Genomic DNA, 23113 nt, shown 5'->3' on the forward strand with positions numbered 1-23113 from the left:
ATGTATGATAGTCCCACAGCTCTCTGTACACTGTATGATGATCCCTACAGCTACCGCTACACTGTATGATGGTCCCCACAGCTCTCTGTACACTGTATGATGGTCTCCACAGCTCTCTGTACACTGTATGATGGTCCCCACAGCTCTCTGTACACTGTATGATGGTCCCCACAGCTCTCTGTACACTGTATGATGGTCCCCACAGCTCACTGTACACTGTATGATGGTCCCCACAGCTTGTTATACACTGTATGATGGTCCCCACAGCTCTCTGTACACTGTATGATGGTCCCCACAGCTTGTTATACACTGTATGATGGTCTCCACAGCTCTCTGTACACTGTATGATGGTCTCCACAGCTCTCTGTACACTGTATGATGGTCCCCACAGCTCTCTGTACACTGTATGATGGTCCCCACAGCTACCGCTACACTGTATGATGGTCCCCACAGCTCTCTGTACACTGTATGATGGTCCCCACAGCTCACTGTACACTGTATGATGGTCCCCACAGCTTGTTATACACTGTATGATGGTCCCCACAGCTCTCTGTACACTGTATGATGGTCCCCACAGCTTGTTATACACTGTATGATGGTCTCCACAGCTCTCTGTACACTGTATGATGGTCTCCACAGCTCTCTGTACACTGTATGATGGTCCCCACAGCTCTCTGTACACTGTATGATGGTCCCCACAGCTACCGCTACACTGTATGATGGTCCCCACAGCTCTCTGTACACTGTATGATGGTCTCCACAGCTCTCTGTACACTGTATGATGGTCCCCACAGCTCTCTGTACACTGTATGATGATCCCTACAGCTACCGCTACACTGTATGATGGTCCCCACAGCTCTCTGTACACTGTATGATGGTCTCCACAGCTCTCTGTACACTGTATGATGGTCCCCACAGCTCTCTGTACACTGTATGATGGTCCCCACAGCTCTCTGTACACTGTATGATGGTCCCCACAGCTCTCTGTACACTGTATGATGGTCCCCACAGCTTGTTATACACTGTATGATGGTCCCCACAGCTCTCTGTACACTGTATGATGGTCCCCACAGCTTGTTATACACTGTATGATGGTCTCCACAGCTCTCTGTACACTGTATGATGGTCCCCACAGCTCTCTTTACACTGTATGATGGTCTCCACAGCTCTCTGTACACTGTATGATGGTCCCCACAGCTCTCTGTACACTGTATGATGGTCCCCACAGCTCTCTGTACACTGTATGATGGTCCCCACAGCTCTCTGTACACTGTATGATGGTCCCCACAGCTTGTTATACACTGTATGATGGTCTCCACAGCTCTCTGTACACTGTATGATGGTCTCCACAGCTCTCTGTACACTGTATGATGGTCCCCACAGCTCTCTGTACACTGTATGATGGTCCCCACAGCTCTCTGTACACTGTATGATGGTCTCCACAGCTTGTTATACACTGTATGATGGTCCCCACAGCTCTCTGTACACTGTATGATGGTCTCCACAGCTCTCTGTACACTGTATGATGATCCCTACAGCTCCCGCTACACTGTATGATGGTTCCCACGGCTCTCTGTACACTGTATGATGGTCTCCACAGCTTGTTATACACTGTATGATGGTCTCCACAGCTCTCTGTACACTGTATGATGGTCCCCACAGCTCTCTGTACACTGTATGATGGTCTCCACGGCTCTCTGTACACTGTATGATGGTCTCCACAGCTCTGTGTACACTGTATGATGGTCCCCACAGCTCTCTGTACACTGTATGATGGTCTCCACGGCTCTCTGTACACTGTATGATGGTCCCCACGGCTCTCTGTACACTGTATGATGGTCCCCACAGCTCTCTGTACACTGTATGATGGTCTCCACAGCTCTCTGTACACTGTATGATGGTCTCCACAGCTCTCTGTACACTGTATGATGGTCTCCACGGCTCTCTGTACACTGTATGATGGTCTCCACAGCTCTCTGTACACTGTATGATGGTCTCCACAGCTTGTTATACACTGTATGATGAATCAGATAGCTCCCTGTACACTGTATGATGGTCCCCACAGCTCTCTGTACATTGTATGATGGTTCCCACAGCTCTCTGTAAACTGTATGATGGTCCCCACAGCTCTCTGTACATTGTATGATGGTTCCCACAGCTCTCTGTACACTGTATGATGGTCCCCACAGCTTGTTATACACTGTATGATGGTCTCCACAGCTCTCTGTACACTGTATGATGGTCTTCACAGCTCTCTGTACACTGTATGATGGTCCCCACAGCTCTCTGTACACTGTATGATGGTCCCCACAGCTCTCTGTACACTGTATGATGGTCCCCACAGCTCTCTGTACACTGTATGATGGTCCCCACAGCTCCCTGTACACTGTATGATGGTCTCCACAGCTCTCTGTACACTGTATGATGGTCTCCACAGCTCTCTGTACACTGTATGATGGTCCCCACAGCTTGTTATACACTGTATGATGGTCTCCACAGCTCTCTGTACACTGTATGATGGTCTTCACAGCTCTCTGTACACTGTATGATGGTCTTCACAGCTCTCTGTACACTGTATGATGGTCCCCACAGCTCTCTGTACACTGTATGATGGTCCCCACAGCTCTCTGTACACTGTATGATGGTCTCCACAGCTCTCTGTACACTGTATGATGGTCTCCACAGCTCTCTGTACACTGTATGATGGTCTCCACAGCTCTCTGTACATTGTATGATGGTCTCCACGGCTCTCTGTACACTGTATGATGGTCTCCACGGCTCTCTGTACACTGTATGATGGTCTCCACAGCTCTCTGTACACTGTATGATGGTCTCCACAGCTCTCTGTACACTGTATGATGGTCTCCACGGCTCTCTGTACACTGTATGATGGTCTCCACGGCTCTCTGTACACTGTATGATGGTCTCCACAGCTCTCTGTACACTGTATGATGGTCCCCACAGCTCTCTGTACATTGTATGATGGTTCCCACAGCTCTCCGTATACTGTATGATGGTCCCCACAGCTCTCTGTACACTGTATGATGGTCTCCACAGCTCTCTGTACACTGTATGATGGTCTCCACGGCTCTCTGTACACTGTATGATGGTCTCCACAGCTCTCTGTACACTGTATGATGGTCTCCACGGCTCTCTGTACACTGTATGATGGTCTCGACAGCTCTCTGTACACTGTATGATGGTCCCCACAGCTCTCTGTACACTGTATGATGGTCCCCACAGCTCTCTGTACACTGTATGATGGTCCCCACAGCTTGTTATACACTGTATGATGAATCAGATAGCTCCCTGTACACTGTATGATGGTCCCCACAGCTCTCTGTACACTGTATGATGGTCCCCACAGCTCTCTGTACATTGTATGATGGTTCCCACAGCTCTCTGTACACTGTATGATGGTCCCCACAGCTCTCTGTACACTGTATGATGGTTCCCACAGCTCTCTGTACACTGTATGATGGTCCCCACAGCTTGTTATACACTGTATGATGGTCTCCACAGCTCTCTGTACACTGTATGATGGTCTTCACAGCTCTCTGTACACTGTATGATGGTCCCCACAGCTCTCTGTACACTGTATGATGGTCCCCACAGCTCTCTGTACACTGTATGATGGTCTCCACAGCTCTCTGTACACTGTATGATGGTCTCCACAGCTCTCTGTACACTGTATGATGGTCTCCACAGCTCTCTGTACACTGTATGATGGTCTCCACGGCTCTCTGTACACTGTATGATGGTCTCGACAGCTCTCTGTACACTGTATGATGGTCCCCACAGCTCTCTGTACACTGTATGATGGTCCCCACAGCTCTCTGTACACTGTATGATGGTCCCCACAGCTTGTTATACACTGTATGATGAATCAGATAGCTCCCTGTACACTGTATGATGGTCCCCACAGCTCTCTGTACACTGTATGATGGTCCCCACAGCTCTCTGTACACTGTATGATGGTCCCCACAGCTCTCTGTACATTGTAGGATGGTTCCCACAGCTCTCTGTACACTGTATGATGGTCCCCACAGCTCTCTGTACATTGTATGATGGTTCCCACTGCTCTCTGTACACTGTATGATGGTCCTCACAGCTTGTTATACACTGTATGATGGTCTCCACAGCTCTCTGTACACTGTATGATGGTCTTCACAGCTCTCTGTACACTGTATGATGGTCCCCACAGCTCTCTGTACACTGTATGATGGTCCCCACAGCTCTCTGTACACTGTATGATGGTCTCCACAGCTCTCTGTACACTGTATGATGGTCTCCACAGCTCTCTGTACACTGTATGATGGTCTCCACAGCTCTCTGTACACTGTATGATGGTCTCCACGGCTCTCTGTACACTGTATGATGGTCTCGACAGCTCTCTGTACACTGTATGATGGTCCCCACAGCTCTCTGTACACTGTATGATGGTCCCCACAGCTCTCTGTACACTGTATGATGGTCCCCACAGCTTGTTATACACTGTATGATGAATCAGATAGCTCCCTGTACACTGTATGATGGTCCCCACAGCTCTCTGTACACTGTATGATGGTCCCCACAGCTCTCTGTACACTGTATGATGGTCCCCACAGCTCTCTGTACATTGTAGGATGGTTCCCACAGCTCTCTGTACACTGTATGATGGTCCCCACAGCTCTCTGTACATTGTATGATGGTTCCCACAGCTCTCTGTACACTGTATGATGGTCCCCACAGCTTGTTATACACTGTATGATGGTCTCCACAGCTCTCTGTACACTGTATGATGGTCTTCACAGCTCTCTGTACACTGTATGATGGTCCCCACAGCTCTCTGTACATTGTATGATGGTTCCCACAGCTCTCTGTACACTGTATGATGGTCCCCACAGCTTGTTATACACTGTATGATGGTCTCCACAGCTCTCTGTACACTGTATGATGGTCTTCACAGCTCTCTGTACACTGTATGATGGTCCCCACAGCTCTCTGTACACTGTATGATGGTCCCCACAGCTCTCTGTACACTGTATGATGGTCTCCACAGCTCTCTGTACACTGTATGATGGTCCCCACAGCTCTCTGTACATTGTATGATGGTTCCCACAGCTCTCTGTACACTGTATGATGGTCCCCACAGCTTGTTATACACTGTATGATGGTCTCCACAGCTCTCTGTACACTGTATGATGGTCTTCACAGCTCTCTGTACACTGTATGATGGTCCCCACAGCTCTCTGTACACTGTATGATGGTCCCCACAGCTCTCTGTACACTGTATGATGGTCTCCACAGCTCTCTGTACACTGTATGATGGTCTCCACAGCTCTCTGTACACTGTATGATGGTCTCCACAGCTCTCTGTACACTGTATGATGGTCTCCACGGCTCTCTGTACACTGTATGATGGTCTCCACGGCTCTCTGTACACTGTATGATGGTCTCCACGGCTCTCTGTACACTGTATGATGGTCTCCACAGCTCTCTGTACACTGTATGATGGTCCCCACAGCTCTCTGTACATTGTATGATGGTTCCCACAGCTCTCCGTATACTGTATGATGGTCCCCACAGCTCTCTGTACACTGTATGATGGTCCCCACAGCTCTCTGTACACTGTATGATGGTCTCCACAGCTCTCAGTACACTGTATGATGGTCCCCACAGCTCTCTGTACATTGTATGATGGTTCCCACAGCTATCCGTATACTGTATGATGGTCCCCACAGCTCTCTGTACACTGTATGATGGTCCCCACAGCTCTCTGTACACTGTATGATGGTCTCCACAGCTCTCAGTACACTGTATGATGGTCTCCACAGCTCTCTGTACACTGTATGATGGTCTCCACAGCTCTCTGTACACTGTATGATGGTCCCCACAGCTCTCTGTACACTGTATGATGGTCTCCACAGCTCTCTGTACACTGTATGATGGTCCCCACAGCTCTCTGTACACTGTATGATGGTCTCCACGGCTCTCTGTACACTGTATGATGGTCTCCATGGCTCCCTGTACACTGTATGATGGTCTCCACGGCTCTCTGTACACTGTATGATGGTCTCCACGGCTCTCTGTACACTGTATGATGGTCCCCACAGCTCTCTGTACATTGTATGATGGTTCCCACAGCTCTCTGTACACTGTATGATGGTCCCCACAGCTCTCTGTACACTGTATGATGGTCCCCACAGCTCTCTGTACACTGTATGATGGTCTCCACAGCTCTCTGTACACTGTATGATGGTCTCCACAGCTCTCTGTACACTGTATGATGGTCTCCACGGCTCTCTGTACACTGTATGATGGTCTCGACAGCTCTCTGTACACTGTATGATGGTCCCCACAGCTCTCTGTACACTGTATGATGGTCCCCACAGCTCTCTGTACACTGTATAATGGTCCCTACAGCTTGTTATACACTGTATGATGAATCAGATAGCTCCCTGTACACTGTATGATGGTCCCCACAGCTCTCTGTACACTGTATGATGGTCCCCACAGCTCTCTGTACACTGTATGATGGTCTCCACAGCTCTCTGTACACTGTATGATGGTCCCCACAGCTCTCTGTACATTGTATGATGGTTCCCACAGCTCTCTGTACACTGTATGATGGTCTCCACGGCTCTCTGTACACTGTATGATGGTCTCCATGGCTCCCTGTACACTGTATGATGGTCTCCACGGCTCTCTGTACACTGTATGATGGTCTCCACGGCTCTCTGTACACTGTATGATGGTCCCCACAGCTCTCTGTACATTGTATGATGGTTCCCACAGCTCTCTGTACACTGTATGATGGTCCCCACAGCTCTCTGTACACTGTATGATGGTCTCCACAGCTCTCTGTACACTGTATGATGGTCTCCACAGCTCTCTGTACACTGTATGATGGTCTCCACGGCTCTCTGTACACTGTATGATGGTCTCGACAGCTCTCTGTACACTGTATGATGGTCCCCACAGCTCTCTGTACACTGTATGATGGTCCCCACAGCTCTCTGTACACTGTATAATGGTCCCTACAGCTTGTTATACACTGTATGATGAATCAGATAGCTCCCTGTACACTGTATGATGGTGCCCACAGCTCTCTGTACACTGTATGATGGTCCCCACAGCTCTCTGTACACTGTATGATGGTCCCCACAGCTCTCTGTACACTGTATGATGGTTCCCACAGCTCTCTGTACACTGTATGATGGTCCCCACAGCTTGTTATACACTGTATGATGGTCTCCACAGCTCTCTGTACACTGTATGATGGTCTTCACAGCTCTCTGTACACTGTATGATGGTCCCCACAGCTCTCTGTACACTGTATGATGGTCCCCACAGCTCTCTGTACACTGTATGATGGTCCCCACTGCTTGTTATACACTGTATGATGAATCAGATAGCTCCCTGTACACTGTATGATGGTCCCCACAGCTCTCTGTACACTGTATGATGGTCCCCACAGCTCTCTGTACACTGTATGATGGTCCCCACAGCTCTCTGTACATTGTAGGATGGTTCCCACAGCTCTCTGTACACTGTATGATGGTCCCCACAGCTCTCTGTACATTGTATGATGGTTCCCACAGCTCTCTGTACACTGTATGATGGTCCCCACAGCTTGTTATACACTGTATGATGGTCTCCACAGCTCTCTGTACACTGTATGATGGTCTTCACAGCTCTCTGTACACTGTATGATGGTCCCCACAGCTCTCTGTACACTGTATGATGGTCCCCACAGCTCTCTGTACACTGTATGATGGTCTCCACAGCTCTCTGTACACTGTATGATGGTCTCCACAGCTCTCTGTACACTGTATGATGGTCTCCACAGCTCTCTGTACACTGTATGATGGTCTCAACGGCTCTCTGTACACTGTATGATGGTCTCGACAGCTCTCTGTACACTGTATGATGGTCCCCACAGCTCTCTGTACACTGTATGATGGTCCCCACAGCTCTCTGTACACTGTATGATGGTCCCCACAGCTTGTTATACACTGTATGATGAATCAGATAGCTCCCTGTACACTGTATGATGGTCCCCACAGCTCTCTGTACACTGTATGATGGTCCCCACAGCTCTCTGTACACTGTATGATGGTCCCCACAGCTCTCTGTACATTGTAGGATGGTTCCCACAGCTCTCTGTACACTGTATGATGGTCCCCACAGCTCTCTGTACATTGTATGATGGTTCCCACAGCTCTCTGTACACTGTATGATGGTCCCCACAGCTTGTTATACACTGTATGATGGTCTCCACAGCTCTCTGTACACTGTATGATGGTCTTCACAGCTCTCTGTACACTGTATGATGGTCCCCACAGCTCTCTGTACACTGTATGATGGTCCCCACAGCTCTCTGTACACTGTATGATGGTCTCCACAGCTCTCTGTACACTGTATGATGGTCCCCACAGCTCTCTGTACATTGTATGATGGTTCCCACAGCTCTCTGTACACTGTATGATGGTCCCCACAGCTTGTTATACACTGTATGATGGTCTCCACAGCTCTCTGTACACTGTATGATGGTCCCCACAGCTCTCTGTACACTGTATGATGGTCCCCACAGCTCTCTGTACACTGTATGATGGTCTCCACAGCTCTCTGTACACTGTATGATGGTCTCCACAGCTCTCTGTACACTGTATGATGGTCTCCACAGCTCTCTGTACACTGTATGATGGTCTCCACGGCTCTCTGTACACTGTATGATGGTCTCCACGGCTCTCTGTACACTGTATGATGGTCTCCACGGCTCTCTGTACACTGTATGATGGTCTCCACAGCTCTCTGTACACTGTATGATGGTCCCCACAGCTCTCTGTACATTGTATGATGGTTCCCACAGCTCTCCGTATACTGTATGATGGTCCCCACAGCTCTCTGTACACTGTATGATGGTCCCCACAGCTCTCTGTACACTGTATGATGGTCTCCACAGCTCTCAGTACACTGTATGATGGTCCCCACTGCTCTCTGTACATTGTATGATGGTTCCCACAGCTATCCGTATACTGTATGATGGTCCCCACAGCTCTCTGTACACTGTATGATGGTCCCCACAGCTCTCTGTACACTGTATGATGGTCTCCACAGCTCTCAGTACACTGTATGATGGTCTCCACAGCTCTCTGTACACTGTATGATGGTCTCCACAGCTCTCTGTACACTGTATGATGGTCCCCACAGCTCTCTGTACACTGTATGATGGTCTCCACAGCTCTCTGTACACTGTATGATGGTCCCCACAGATCTCTGTACACTGTATGATGGTCTCCACGGCTCTCTGTACACTGTATGATGGTCTCCATGGCTCCCTGTACACTGTATGATGGTCTCCACGGCTCTCTGTACACTGTATGATGGTCTCCACGGCTCTCTGTACACTGTATGATGGTCCCCACAGCTCTCTGTACATTGTATGATGGTTCCCACAGCTCTCTGTACACTGTATGATGGTCCCCACAGCTCTCTGTACACTGTATGATGGTCCCCACAGCTCTCTGTACACTGTATGATGGTCTCCACAGCTCTCTGTACACTGTATGATGGTCTCCACAGCTCTCTGTACACTGTATGATGGTCTCCACGGCTCTCTGTACACTGTATGATGGTCTCGACAGCTCTCTGTACACTGTATGATGGTCCCCACAGCTCTCTGTACACTGTATGATGGTCCCCACAGCTCTCTGTACACTGTATGATGGTTCCCACAGCTCTCTGTACACTGTATAATGGTCCCTACAGCTTGTTATACACTGTATGATGAATCAGATAGCTCCCTGTACACTGTATGATGGTCCCCACAGCTCTCTGTACACTGTATGATGGTCCCCACAGCTCTCTGTACACTGTATGATGGTCTCCACAGCTCTCTGTACACTGTATGATGGTCTCCACAGCTCTCTGTACACTGTATTATGGTCCCCACAGCTCTCTGTACACTGTATGATGGTCCCCACAGCTCTCTGTACACTGTATGATGGTTCCCACAGCTCTCTGTACATTGTATTATGTTCCCCACAGCTCCCTGTACACTGTATGATGGTCTCCACAGCTCTCTGTACACTGTATGATGGTCCCCACAGCTCTCTGTACACTGTATGATGGTCTCCACAGCTCTCTGTACACTGTATGATGGTCTCCACAGCTCTCTGTACACTGTATGATGGTCTCCACAGCTCTCTGTACATTGTATGATGGTCCCCACAGCTCTCTGTACATTGTATGATGGTTCCCACAGCTCTCTGTACACTGTATGATGGTCCCCACAGCTCTCTGTACACTGTATGATGGTCCCCACAGCTCTCTGTACACTGTATGATGGTCCCCACAGCTCTCTGTACATTGTATTATGTTCCCCACAGCTCTCTGTACACTGTATGATGGTCTCCACAGCTCTCTGTACACTGTATGATGGTCTCCACAGCTCTCTGTACACTGTATGATGGTCTCCACAGCTCTCTGTACACTGTATGATGGTCTCCACAGCTCTCTGTACACTGTATGATGGTCCCCACAGCTCTCTGTACACTGTATGATGGTCCCCACAGCTCTCTGTACACTGTATGATGGTTCCCACAGCTCTCTGTACATTGTATTATGTTCCCCACAGCTCCCTGTACACTGTATGATGGTCTCCACAGCTCTCTGTACACTGTATGATGGTCCCCACAGCTCTCTGTACACTGTATGATGGTCTCCACAGCTCTCTGTACACTGTATGATGGTCTCCACAGCTCTCTGTACACTGTATGATGGTCTCCACAGCTCTCTGTACATTGTATGATGGTCCCCACAGCTCTCTGTACATTGTATGATGGTTCCCACAGCTCTCTGTACACTGTATGATGGTCCCCACAGCTCTCTGTACACTGTATGATGGTCCCCACAGCTCTCTGTACACTGTATGATGGTCCCCACAGCTCTCTGTACATTGTATTATGTTCCCCACAGCTCTCTGTACACTGTATGATGGTTCCCACAGCTCTCTGTACATTGTATTATGTTCCCCACAGCTCCCTGTACACTGTATGATGGTCTCCACAGCTCTCTGTACACTGTATGATGGTCCCCACAGCTCTCTGTACACTGTATGATGGTCTCCACAGCTCTCTGTACACTGTATGATGGTCTCCACAGCTCTCTGTACACTGTATGATGGTCTCCACAGCTCTCTGTACATTGTATGATGGTCCCCACAGCTCTCTGTACATTGTATGATGGTTCCCACAGCTCTCTGTACACTGTATGATGGTCCCCACAGCTCTCTGTACACTGTATGATGGTCCCCACAGCTCTCTGTACACTGTATGATGGTCCCCACAGCTCTCTGTACATTGTATTATGTTCCCCACAGCTCTCTGTACACTGTATGATGGTTTCCACAGCTCTCTGTACACTGTATGATGGTTTCCACAGCTCTCTGTACACTGTATGATGGTCTCCACAGCTCTCTGTACACAGTATGATGGTCTCCACAGCTCTCTGTACACTGTATGATGGTCCCCACAGCTTGTTATACACTGTATGATGGTCCCCACAGCTCTCTGTACACTGTATGATGGTCTCCACAGCTTGTTATACACTGGATGATGAATCAGATAGCTCCCTGTATACTGTATGGTGGTCCCTGTAGCTTCCTATACACGTTATGATGGTTCACACAACTCTCTATATACTGTATGATGGTCCCTACAGCTCCCTATACACTCTATAATAGTCTCCACAGCTCTATGTACAATGTATGATGGTGCCCACAGCTCCCTATATTCAGTATGTTGGTATCCACAGCTCCCTGTACACTGTATGATGGTCCCTACAGCTCTATATATACTGTATGATGGTCTCCACAGCGCTCTGTACACTGTGTGATGGTCTTTACAGCTCTATACACTGTATGATGTTCCCTGCAACCTCTCTACACACTCTTTGATGGTCCCTGCAGCTTCCTATGTACAGTACGATGATCCCTACAGCTCCCTATCTACAATATGATGGTTCCTACAGTTCCCTATATCCAGTATGATGGTCCCCACATCTCTCTGTACACTGTATGACGGTTCCCACAGCTTTCTATATACAGTTTTATGGTACCCACATCTCTCTGTACACTGTATGATGGTCCCTACAGCTTCCTATACACTATATGACGGTCACCACAGCTCTCTATATACTATATGATAGTCCCCACATCTCTCTGTACACTGTATGACAGCCCCCACAGCCTTCTATATACAGTATTATGGTTCTCACAGCCCTCTGTACACTGTATGATGGTCATCATAGGTCTCCTCAATTCATTATTGCATTTGCGTTTGTTTTTTGTCAAACTTTTAGTGTTTTTTGCCTTTTTTTGTTTGAATCATACTCATCTTTCCATTTGTGACCTTTTTTTTAATTTTTATGTGTCCACCTGTTTCCTTGTTTTTGTTGATTTTTTTTCTTTTGTTTGCAAATTTGGTGGACTTTTGGGCTTCTAGATGTTTTTGCCCAATTAATTATTTGTGACTTTTCGAAAGTTGCAGCATATTTTACAAATATACTTTAGTCTTCCCCCTGGAGTGGTTGTTTTTCACATTTGAGGGTACTTTACACTTGCGTTCAGCACAGTCCATCACTATGGAGAATAGCACAGTCTGTTAACGCACTGCGCTATTCTCCAAAGACTTGTATGGACGACGCACTGTAAAGCAAGTGTCAGCATTGCATCCGCTGGACAATGCAGCGTCGTTATTTTGACGCTGCAGAGGGAACGCAGCATGTAACCTTTTTGTGAGCGGTGGAAACCTTTATTTTTCACTGCGCATGCTCCTTTTTTTTTTTTTTTAAAGCACAGAAACTTTATTTTGTTTCTCGGTGGCCGAACATTCAGCTGAGCACCCAGCCGCCGGCATGTGAGAGCGCTCAGCTGAGCGCCCGGCCGCCGGCATGTAAGAGCGCTTAGCTGAGCGCCCAGCAGCCGGCATGTGAGAGCGCTCAGCTGAGCGCCCGGCCGCCGGTATGTAAGAGCGCTTAGCTGAGCGCCCAGCAGCCGGCATGTGAGAGAGCTTAGCTGAGCGCCCAGCAACCGGCATGTGAGAGCGCTCAGCTGAGCGCCCAGCAGCCGGCATGTGAGAGCGCTATGCTGAGTGCCCGGCCGCCGGGTGATCAGCTGATCGTTCACAATAGTATGCTGCCGGTAAAACTGTAAAGAAGAAAAAAAAAAATGTAAAAAAAAGCTTTCCGTTGTTTTGTACGATCCGTTGCATCCGTTGTGCCATTATATGCAACGCATCCGTTGCATCCGTCACACAACGCAGTGCTACGGAAGCCGTCCAACGCAAGTGTGAAACTAGCCTTAAATGTTGACACAATTTTTGTTCCATTTTGGAAAATGTACAGCTTTTTGCACTAAAAAGTCGCCAAACACGTAGAAAACAGGTAAAGAGCGTTTTTGACTCTGCAAAATTCATAAACCGTATGCACCACTTTGAAGAATTTGGTACAAAAAACAGCGAATACCACTAGACAAAAAAGAAAAACAACTTACAAAAATGTAAATAATAAATCGGGCCCTGTGTCTTTGCTGTCAAGTAGCAGAGGATGGTGCTAGGAAGAAAAAAGTGAAAAGGAGATATGGACTGCAATTGCATCGCTGCTCCCCAAGTGCACTTGAAGTCTCATCTGCATCTGGATAAAAACACGAATTTCACGGCAACGGAGCAATGGATCGCCACAAAAGAGGTATCATTGCAACTATTGCACGCCACCCTATCCTGCACTACCTCTGGTCACCTACCAAAAATGTTGCTGGCCAGTTGCAATCCACTCTAGCTACTAGAGTTACTTCTTTAATTAACGTATATATCCAAAAGAGGATTTCTAGTATTAAAAAAAAAAAGAGGCCATAAGAAAGAAATAATATAAAGAAGTAACTTATACTTGCCATTTACTCTGGCTGCCACTCCTATGTTATCTATTGCTTAGTTTCTGCAGTGATGATGTGCCATACATGTGCAAGTGACCGCTGCAGTTAGTAACAGACCTTAGAACTGGGGACAACCATCTGTACCCATGTAAATATTGTAGTTTTACCATCCTGCCTCATATAGATCTCCAGCAGAATTAATGGACTTTTTAAAGTGAATCTGTCACCGGGTTTTTGCCGCCTAATCTGAGAGCAGCATAATGTAGGGACAGAGACCATGATTCCAGAGATGTGTTACTTACTGGGCTACTGAGTGTAGTTTTGATAAAATCACTCTTTAATCAGCTGTAGATTATCATTAGAGGACTACTTGGCGTGCTGCTTGGTAGTCCAGCATATTCATGAGCTCTGTATAACTCCTAGATTTGCAGCAGAGAAAACATTCATTTTATCAAAATTACAACACACAGCTCAGTAAGTGACACATCGCTGGAATTAGGGTCTCTGTCTCTAGAGTATGCTGCTCTCAGATGGGGGAGCAAAAACCTGGTGATAGATTCCCTTTACATATTTTTTATTTTAAAATTTGGTTCAAACAAAACAAATTGTTCACACAGTAAAACTTAACAACAATTAGTCAAATTACAATCTAAAGTTAAATTAACCATCAATTTTTGAAATAGAAAAAGTGGAGCACGGGAAAGGGGGAAAACAAAAAAAAAAAAAAAAGAAAGGGGGGGGAGAGGGAAAGGTTATATGATTAAAGAAAAAGGTAAACTAGAGTTATAGTAGAGTTTTGGCTGAAAATTTAAACTAAATCTCTTAACACATAGATAGATTCCCTTTAAAGGTAAGGCACTGGAATGGATGCTTATAAAAGAAACTAAAGGGGGCTTTACACGCTACGATATCGTTAATTTTTTATCGTCGGGGTCACATTGTTTGTGACGCACATCCAGCGTCATTACCGATATCGCAGCGTGTGATTCTTATGTGCGACCTAAAACGATCACAAAAGTGAGAGGTCGTCCTAAAAGAAAAAATCGTTTACCTCTCATTAGCGATGTTGTTCCTCGTTCCTGCGGCAGCACACATCGCTGTGTGTGCCACCGCAGGAGCGACGAACATCTCCTTACCTGCCTCCACCGGCAATGAGGAAGGAAGGAGGTGGGAGGGATGTTTAAGTCCCGCTCATTTCCGCCCCTCTGCTTCTATTGGACGCCTGCCGTGTGACGTCGCTGTGACGCCAAACGACCAGCCCCCTTAGAAAGAAGGCGGATCGCCAGCCAGAGCGAAGCCGCAGGGCAGGTAAGCCGTGTGACGGGGGAGCGTGATTTTGTGCGCGACAGGCAGCGATATGCCCGTGTCGCACAAACGATGGGGGGCGTGTACGCAGGCTAGCGATATCGGTACCGATATCGCAGCGTGTAAAGCCCCCTTAAGAAAGCATACAGTGGGGAGAAACGTATTTGGTCAGCCACCAATTGTGCAAGTTCTCCCACTTAAAAAGATGAGAGGGGTCTGTAATTGACTTCAGATGTAGACCACAACTATGAGAGACAAAATGAGAAAACAAATCCAGAAAATTACTTTGTCTGTTTTGGGAAGATTTTTTTGCAACTTATGGTGGAAAATAAGTATTTGGTCAAACACAAAAGTTCATCTCAATATTTGGTTATATATCCTTTGTTGGCAATGACAGAGGTAAAACGTTTTCTGTAAGTCTTCACAAGGTTGGCACACACTGTTGGTGGTATGTTGGCCCATTCCTCCATGCAGATCTCCTCTAAAGCAGTGATGTTATGGGCCTGTCGCTGAACAACACAGACTTTCAACTCCCTCCAAAGCTTTTCTATAGGGTTGAGATCTGGAAACTGGCTAGGCCACTCCAGGACCTTCATATGCTTCTTACGAAGCCACTCCTTCATTGCCCTGGCAGTTTGCTTGGGATCATTATCATGCTGAAAGACCCAACCAAGTTTTATCTTCATGCCCTTGTTGGAAGGAGGTTTGCACTCAAAATCTCACGATACATGGCCCCATTCATTCTGTCATGTACACGGATCAGTCGTCCTGGTCCCTTTGGAGAGAAACAGCACCAAAGCATGATGTTGCCACTCCCATGCTTCACAGTAGTTGTTTGGATGCAACTCAGCATTCTGTCTCCTCCAAACACGATGAGTTGTGTTTCTACCAATCATTTGTACTTTGGTTTCATCAGACCCTATGATATTCTCCCAGTACTCTTCTGGATAATCCAAATGCTCTCTAGCAAACTTCAGATGGTTCCGGACATATATTGGCTTATGCAGGGGAACATGTCTGGCACTGCAGGATCTGAATCCCTGGTAGCATAGTGTGTTACTTCAGACACCATAAGACAATAATCCAGCACCAGGGAAAAAAGGCTTCATCATAAATTAAAATTTAACTTTTATTGCATCCCATATTAAAATCCATAGACAGATATATTAAAATTCTAGGAAACCTGACTGGTTTCGGATCTAAGAAATTTGATCCTTACTCATAGGAGTCCAAGCCCTGGTTGTTTCCGAGCATCAGGAACTGAGGAGTACTATGGATATGACGGTAGGCTGAAATTTAAATTTCTTTTTTGTGTATAGTGTGTTACTGATGGTAGCCTTTGTTAGGGTGGTCCCAGATCTATGCAGGTCATTCACTAGGTCCCCCTGTGTGGTTCTGGGATTTTTGTTCACCGTTCATGTGATTATTTTGACCCCACGGGGGGAGATCTTGCATGGAGCCCCAGATTAAGGGAGATTATCAGTAGTCTTGTATGTCTTCCATTTTCTTATTATTGCTCCCACGGTTGATTTCATCACACCAAGCTGCTTGCCTATTGCAGATTCAGTCTTCCCAGCCTGGTGCAGGGTTACAATTTTGTTTTTGGTGTCCATCGACAGCTCTTTGTTCTTCACCATAGTGGAGTTTGGAGTGTGACTGTTTGAGGTTGTAGACAGGTGTCTTTTATACTGATAACAAGTTCAAACAGGTACAATTACTACAGGTAATGAGTGGAGGACATCTCTTAAAGAAGAAGTTAAAGGTCTGTGAGAGCCAGAAATCTTGCATGTTTGTAGGTGACTACTTATTTTCCACCATAATTTGCAAATAAAATCTTGCAAAATCAGAGAACGTGATTTTCTGGATTTGTTTTCTCATTTTGTCTCTCATTGTTGTGGTCTACCTATAATGAGGCCTCTCTCATCTTTTTCAGTGGGAGAACTTGCACAATTAGTGGCTGACTAAATACTTTTTTCCCCACTGTACTTGCCCTTTGAATCAGTCCTTTGCTCCAGCACTGCTGGTTCAATCATTGCTCCTGGACCAGTAGTGATGATATCATGACCATCAGTCACCTGAGCTCTGATTGGCTGCAGGGACACAGGTGACTGGTAGTCGCAACGTCATCTTTTCTTGTCTGATAGAAACAGTTGGAGTTAAGGGCAGATTTGCGGATAAACATGCCTTTTTAGTTTCTTTGTCTTTCTCCCCACTGCTGATTTAACAAAAAGCAGGAAAACCTAGGACTTTTTTTCATTCTGCCCCAGTCCATACAGGAAAACTGAAAAGCGAACAACATGAAGTTTTCAGGTTATTCTGACTGTTTTATTGGCCATTGTAAAAGTGTAGTTATTTACATTTTATCTGCCAAATATTTAAAACATGTTAATAATAAAGAAATTGTTTAAATAATGGGTTTTTTATGATAATACCCTCATTTTAAAGGGGGTTTTCCCTCTACTTTTTCACTGTCTTGTCATATATCATAGTTCTTCTAAACAATACCTTCCTTTTGTAATATACTTGTATTGTTTGTATAGCTATGAGCACATCTCAGCAGGGATGACATAGTACTGTATTTTTATGCAGATTCTTCTTCCTCCTCTGTTAGGGTGCATGCCCACGATCAGTGTCTGCAGCGTTTTGAATGCAGAATGCTTCCGCTGCGTCCAAAACGCTGCGTTGAACAGTACAAGCACAGTGGATGGGATTTCTAGAAATCCCGTACCCTCTGTGCTTGTTTTTTCCACAGCAAACATTGACCTGCGGTGCGTCTTTCTAGACCGCAGCATGTCAATTGTTTGTTGCGGATTCACATGCGTCCTCCGTAGGGAGAACACAAGCGAGAGACCGCAGCGCACTGAACCCTGATCGTGGATACAAGCAGCTGCGGTCTCCTGCATTCTCCTGCGGAGGAGACTCGCGGACCCGCAGTTCAGGACCAGCTGTGTCCAGAATGCAGTGAGTCCTGATCGTGGGCAGATACCCTTAAATCTGATACTTCCTTTTCAGGACAGAAATCGGGCAAAATGAAAGGAAGTTGTCACTGGGCTCTTGATGGTGGATGTTTTAGAGTGAATCACAATTAGTCTCAAACAAGCTGAGCTGACACTTTCATTCAGCAGTAACAGCAGGGGCTGCCTCCTAGGGAAGTGCCACAATCTGCATTTCCAAAGCAAAGGGTTTAGGTAATTCAATCACTCACATGGACAGCCAAAAAGTGCTGAAATTTGCAGAACAAACACAGTGACAGGGCGACTCTGACACTTCCTATCACCCAATATCTTCAGCAACTCGGGATGGAGAATGCAGGGGACCTGCTAAGTTCTGGAAAACAGGCTGCAGCAATGCATGATGGACCTTGTAGTATTAGAACACAGTAAGCCTGTGGAGGGGAAGAGATCGATATAAACATCAAACCTGATGCTGACAGACACCAAGTGCTGCTATATGCATGAGAAAAGATTTATATTACTATAATAAGAGTATGGATGCATTTAATGGCACATAATAGCACGATTGATGAATATAAAAATGAAATAAGTTAGGGTACTGGATAACTTCTTTAAGATCATCATACGTATTGAATAAATGTGAAAGGATTCCTCTCTTTGTATGGGAGTAACCTGAGTAACTTTTGACTTTTGGAGTGGGGGTATTAGATTGGTCTTAAAAAGCCTCAATCGTTTTTTTTTTTAGTACATCCGGAGGGTAGCTTCTCTTTATGACAATGATTGTGAAAATACAGTTAGGTCCAGAAATATTTGGACAGTGACACAATTTTCGCAAGTTGGGCTCTGCATGCCACCACATTGGATTTGAAATGAAACCTCTACAACAGAATTCAAGTGCAGATTGTAACGTTTAATTTGAAGGTTTGAACAAAAATATCTGATAGAAATTGTAGGAATTGTACACATTTCTTTACAAACACTCCACATTTTAGGAGGTCAAAAGTAATTGGACAAATAAACCAAACCCAAACAAAATATTTTTATTTTCAATATTTTGTTGCAAATCCTTTGGAGGCAATCACTGTCTTAAGTCTGGAACCCATGGACATCACCAAACGCTGGGTTTCCTCCTTCTTAATGCTTTGCCAGGCCTTTACAGCCGCAGCCTTCAGGTCTTGCTTGTTTGTGGGTCTTTCCGTCTTAAGTCTGGATTTGAGCAAGTGAAATGCATGCTCAATTGGGTTAAGATCTGGTGATTGACTTGGCCATTGCAGAATGTTCCACTTTTTTGCACTCATGAACTCCTGGGTAGCTTTGGCTGTATGCTTGGGGTCATTGTCCATCTGTACTATGAAGCACCGTCCGATCAACTTTGCGGCATTTGGCTGAATCTGGGCTGAAAGTATATCCCGGTACACTTCAGAATTCATCCGGCTACTCTTGTCTGCTGTTATGTCATCAATAAACACAAGTGACCCAGTGCCATTGAAAGCCATGCATGCCCATGCCATCACGTTGCCTCCACCATGTTTTACAGAGGATGTGGTGTGCCTTGGATCATGTGAAGTTCCCTTTCTTCTCCAAACTTTTTTCTTCCCATCATTTTGGTACAGGTTGATCTTTGTCTCATCTGTCCATAGAATACTTTTCCAGAACTGAGCTGGCTTCATGAGGTGGTTTTCAGCAAATTTAACTCTGGCCTGTCTATTTTTGGAATTGATGAATGGTTTGCATCTAGATGTGAACCCTTTGTATTTACTTTCATGGAGTCTTCTCTTTACATTGACTTAGAGACAGATACACCTACTTCACTGAGAGTGTTCTGGATTTCAGTTGATGTTGTGAACGGGTTCTTCTTCACCAAAGAAAGTATGCGGCGATCATCCACCACTGTTGTCATCCGTGGACGCCCAGGCCTTTTTGAGTTCCCAAGCTCACCAGTCAATTCCTTTTTTCTCAGAATGTACCCGACTGTTGATTTTGCTACTCCAAGCATGTCTGCTATCTCTCTGATGGATTTTTTCTTTTTTTTCAGCCTCAGGATGTTCTGCTTCACCTCAATTGAGAGTTCCTTAGACCGCATGTTGTCTGGTCACAGCAACAGCTTCCAAATGCAAAACCACACACCTGTAATCAACCCCAGACCTTTTAACTACTTCATTGATTACAGGTTAACGAGGGAGACGCCTTCAGAGTTAATTGCAGCCCTTAGAGTCCCTTGTCCAATTACTTTTGACCTCCTAAAATGTGGAGTGTTTGTAAAGAAATGTGTACAATTCCTACAATTTCTATCAGATATTTTTGTTCAAACCTTCAAATTAAACGTTACAATCTGCACTTGAATTCTGTTGTAGAGGTTTCATTTCAAATCCAATGTGGTGGCATGCAGAGCCCAACTCGCGAAAATTGTGTCACTGTCCAAATATTTCTGGACCTAACTGTAGGTGTTTCTCTGAAGGTTATGTAAGCTTTATGTGCCAGGTGTATTGTATTAAAGATAGTAGAGAAATATTTTTTCCCACATTTTTATTTATTTAGGAGCTCATGAAGCTATGAATGGAAAAGAACCACAGAAAGGATGCAAACGGCAGAATGGTCCTATAAGACAGCAAGTGAAAACTATCAAAATTCCCAGGACTATGAAAAATGAAGCATTCCTGAAGGTAGAATCTATTTTTATTTACTGTAGCTAATAAATAGAACCACAGAGACAAATGTGGGGGTGATCTAATTTAGATTTCTTTACCAGGGGGGCAGGGGTCTTAGGATCAGCGATAATCCGAGATGTATATAATACGGTAGGGCCGTTCTGTACTTCCACATTTCTCTTGTTTCATATTCTTGTGTAAGATTTACTTCAAGTAGAGGAAAAGTCCTGCACCGCCAGCCCTCAGGTTACCTTGTGGTCTTCACACACGTGCAGGGGATGGGGTCACAGCGCCTGGTAAGCTTGGGTGCAGCGTGCACGTCAGGAGGGAAAGTCAATCTCAATAGTCCATATAAAAAAGAAGGAAACCTGACTGCATACAGCTGCTGTGCCGGAAAAATTTATTTAGGAATTTTCTCCAAGAGTGCAGGTAAAATAAGCGGGAGGTAACCTGGATGCGAGTCCCTCCGGGAGGACGACGGCCGTTTCGCCTGCCAATCAGGCTTCTACGGGTCCACATGTGGGGGTGATCGTACACTCCTTAAAAAGGGGAGTGCACCCAGGTCACGTCACCACATGTTAAAAACAGAGGAATCACCACCAAACAGTAATTTACATACATATAATCACTGTTCGACATTTTAAGAAAACGTTCCTGCAAGGCACCACTGTGCAAGTTAAAAACAATGTACAAAAAAGAAAAAAAAGGAACGATATGTGATATGGGCATAGTGTGATAATATGAAATATTTTAGCAGGCTATTTTTTCTGCTCCAATTTATAAAAACACTGCTAAATCGTTGCGGTCGTTCAGTCCCAGATTACCCTGTGCTCCAAAAAGTTTTCCGTTTTCTTAAAATGTCGAACAGTGATTATATGTATGTAAATTACTGTTTGGTGGTGATTCTTCTGTTTTTAACATGTGGTGACGTGACCTGGGTGCACTCCCCTTTTTAAGGAGTGTACGATCGTCCCCACATGTGGACCCGTAGAAGCCTGATTGGCAGACGAAACGGCCGTCGTCCTCCCAGAGGGACTCGCATCCAGGTTACCTCCCGCTTATTTTACCTCCACTTATGGAGAAAATTCCTAAATAAATTTTTCCGGCACAGCAGCTGTATGCAGTCAGGTTTCCTTCTTTTTTATATGGACTATTGTGTAAGATTTATACCTTGATAATGTCCCCTACAATTGCTTCTACATAAATATACAGCAAAAAAAAGGGGCATATCCAGCTCACCTGTCATTGAAGTCCATGCTTTCCTCCAGTTGCACGAGTCCCGCTGGCCAGTCCACACCGGTGCGTGTAGTAGAGGATATAGAAGGAAGGATTGGGCTCAGCACCAGTATAATAAAATATAAAAAACTTTTATTGATACTAGATTAAAATATTATCTGGGATCACATTGTAAATGACAAAAACAGGTGAAATTTTACGCGTTTCGGACAGACAACTATTAAAAACCAGAGATGTCCTTAGTCATGTACAACATGTTGCCAGATAATATTTTAATCTAGTATCAATAAAAGTTTTTTATATTTTATTATACTGGTGCTGAGCCCAATCATTCCTTCTAAATCCTCTTCTACATAAATATGCCTTGGCTGCGCGTTTCTCTGTTTTCAACAGACGCTGCTATCAGACTTCTCTGGCTGCAGATTATCTCTCCTGAAAACTAAAGGGTACTTTACACGCTGCAATATCACTATCGATATCGCTAGCGAGCGAACCCGCCCCCGTCGGTTGTGCGACACGGGCAAATCGCTGCCCGTGGCGCACAACATCGCTTACACCCGTCACACGGACTTACCTTCCCTGTGACGTTGCTCTGGCCAGCGAACCGCCTCCTTTCTATGGGGGGCGGTTCGTGCGGCGTCACAGCGACGTCACACGGCAGCCGTCCAATGGAAGCGGAGGGGCGGAGATGAGCGGGCGGAAGATCCCGCCCACCTCCTTTCTTCCTTCTTTTCTGGTGGACGCAGGTAGGAGATGTTCGTCGTTCCTGCGGTGTCACACATAGCGATGTGTGGTGCCGCAGGAACGACGAACAACATTGTACCAGCAGCAGCAGCGATATTATGGAAAGGAGCGACGTGTCAACAATCAACGATTTTTGGCATTTTTGCGATCGTTGATCGTCGCTCCTTGGTGTCACACGCTGCGATGTCGCTAACGGCGCCGGATGTGCATCACTAACGACGTGACCCTGACGATATATCGTTGGCAATGTCGCAGCGTGTCAAGCACCCTTTTGGATCAGCTATAGAAATTCCAACCAACCAATCCTTTTC

At 46.0% G+C, this 23113-nt stretch overlaps 1 protein-coding gene across 2 annotated transcripts in view; it reads left to right on the forward strand.

Annotated features, from left to right (window-relative positions):
- The window catches only part of FAM216A (family with sequence similarity 216 member A), a 68482-nt gene that overhangs the window by 14062 nt on the left and 31307 nt on the right, over positions 1–23113 (forward strand). The window contains exons 1-2 of one of the 2 annotated variants that reach the window (XM_075323640.1): positions 17437–17530; positions 20713–20837. In XM_075323640.1, coding sequence (XP_075179755.1) covers positions 17518–17530; positions 20713–20837 — 138 coding nt within the window. In that variant the 5' untranslated portion in view covers positions 17437–17517. Of the gene's footprint in view, positions 1–17436; positions 17531–20712; positions 20838–23113 lie in introns of those variants that run through there. The other variant, XM_075323634.1, reaches the window with a different exon arrangement.

This window comes from Anomaloglossus baeobatrachus, chromosome 1, assembly GCF_048569485.1.
Source record: "Anomaloglossus baeobatrachus isolate aAnoBae1 chromosome 1, aAnoBae1.hap1, whole genome shotgun sequence".
NCBI lineage: Eukaryota > Metazoa > Chordata > Amphibia > Anura > Aromobatidae > Anomaloglossus > Anomaloglossus baeobatrachus.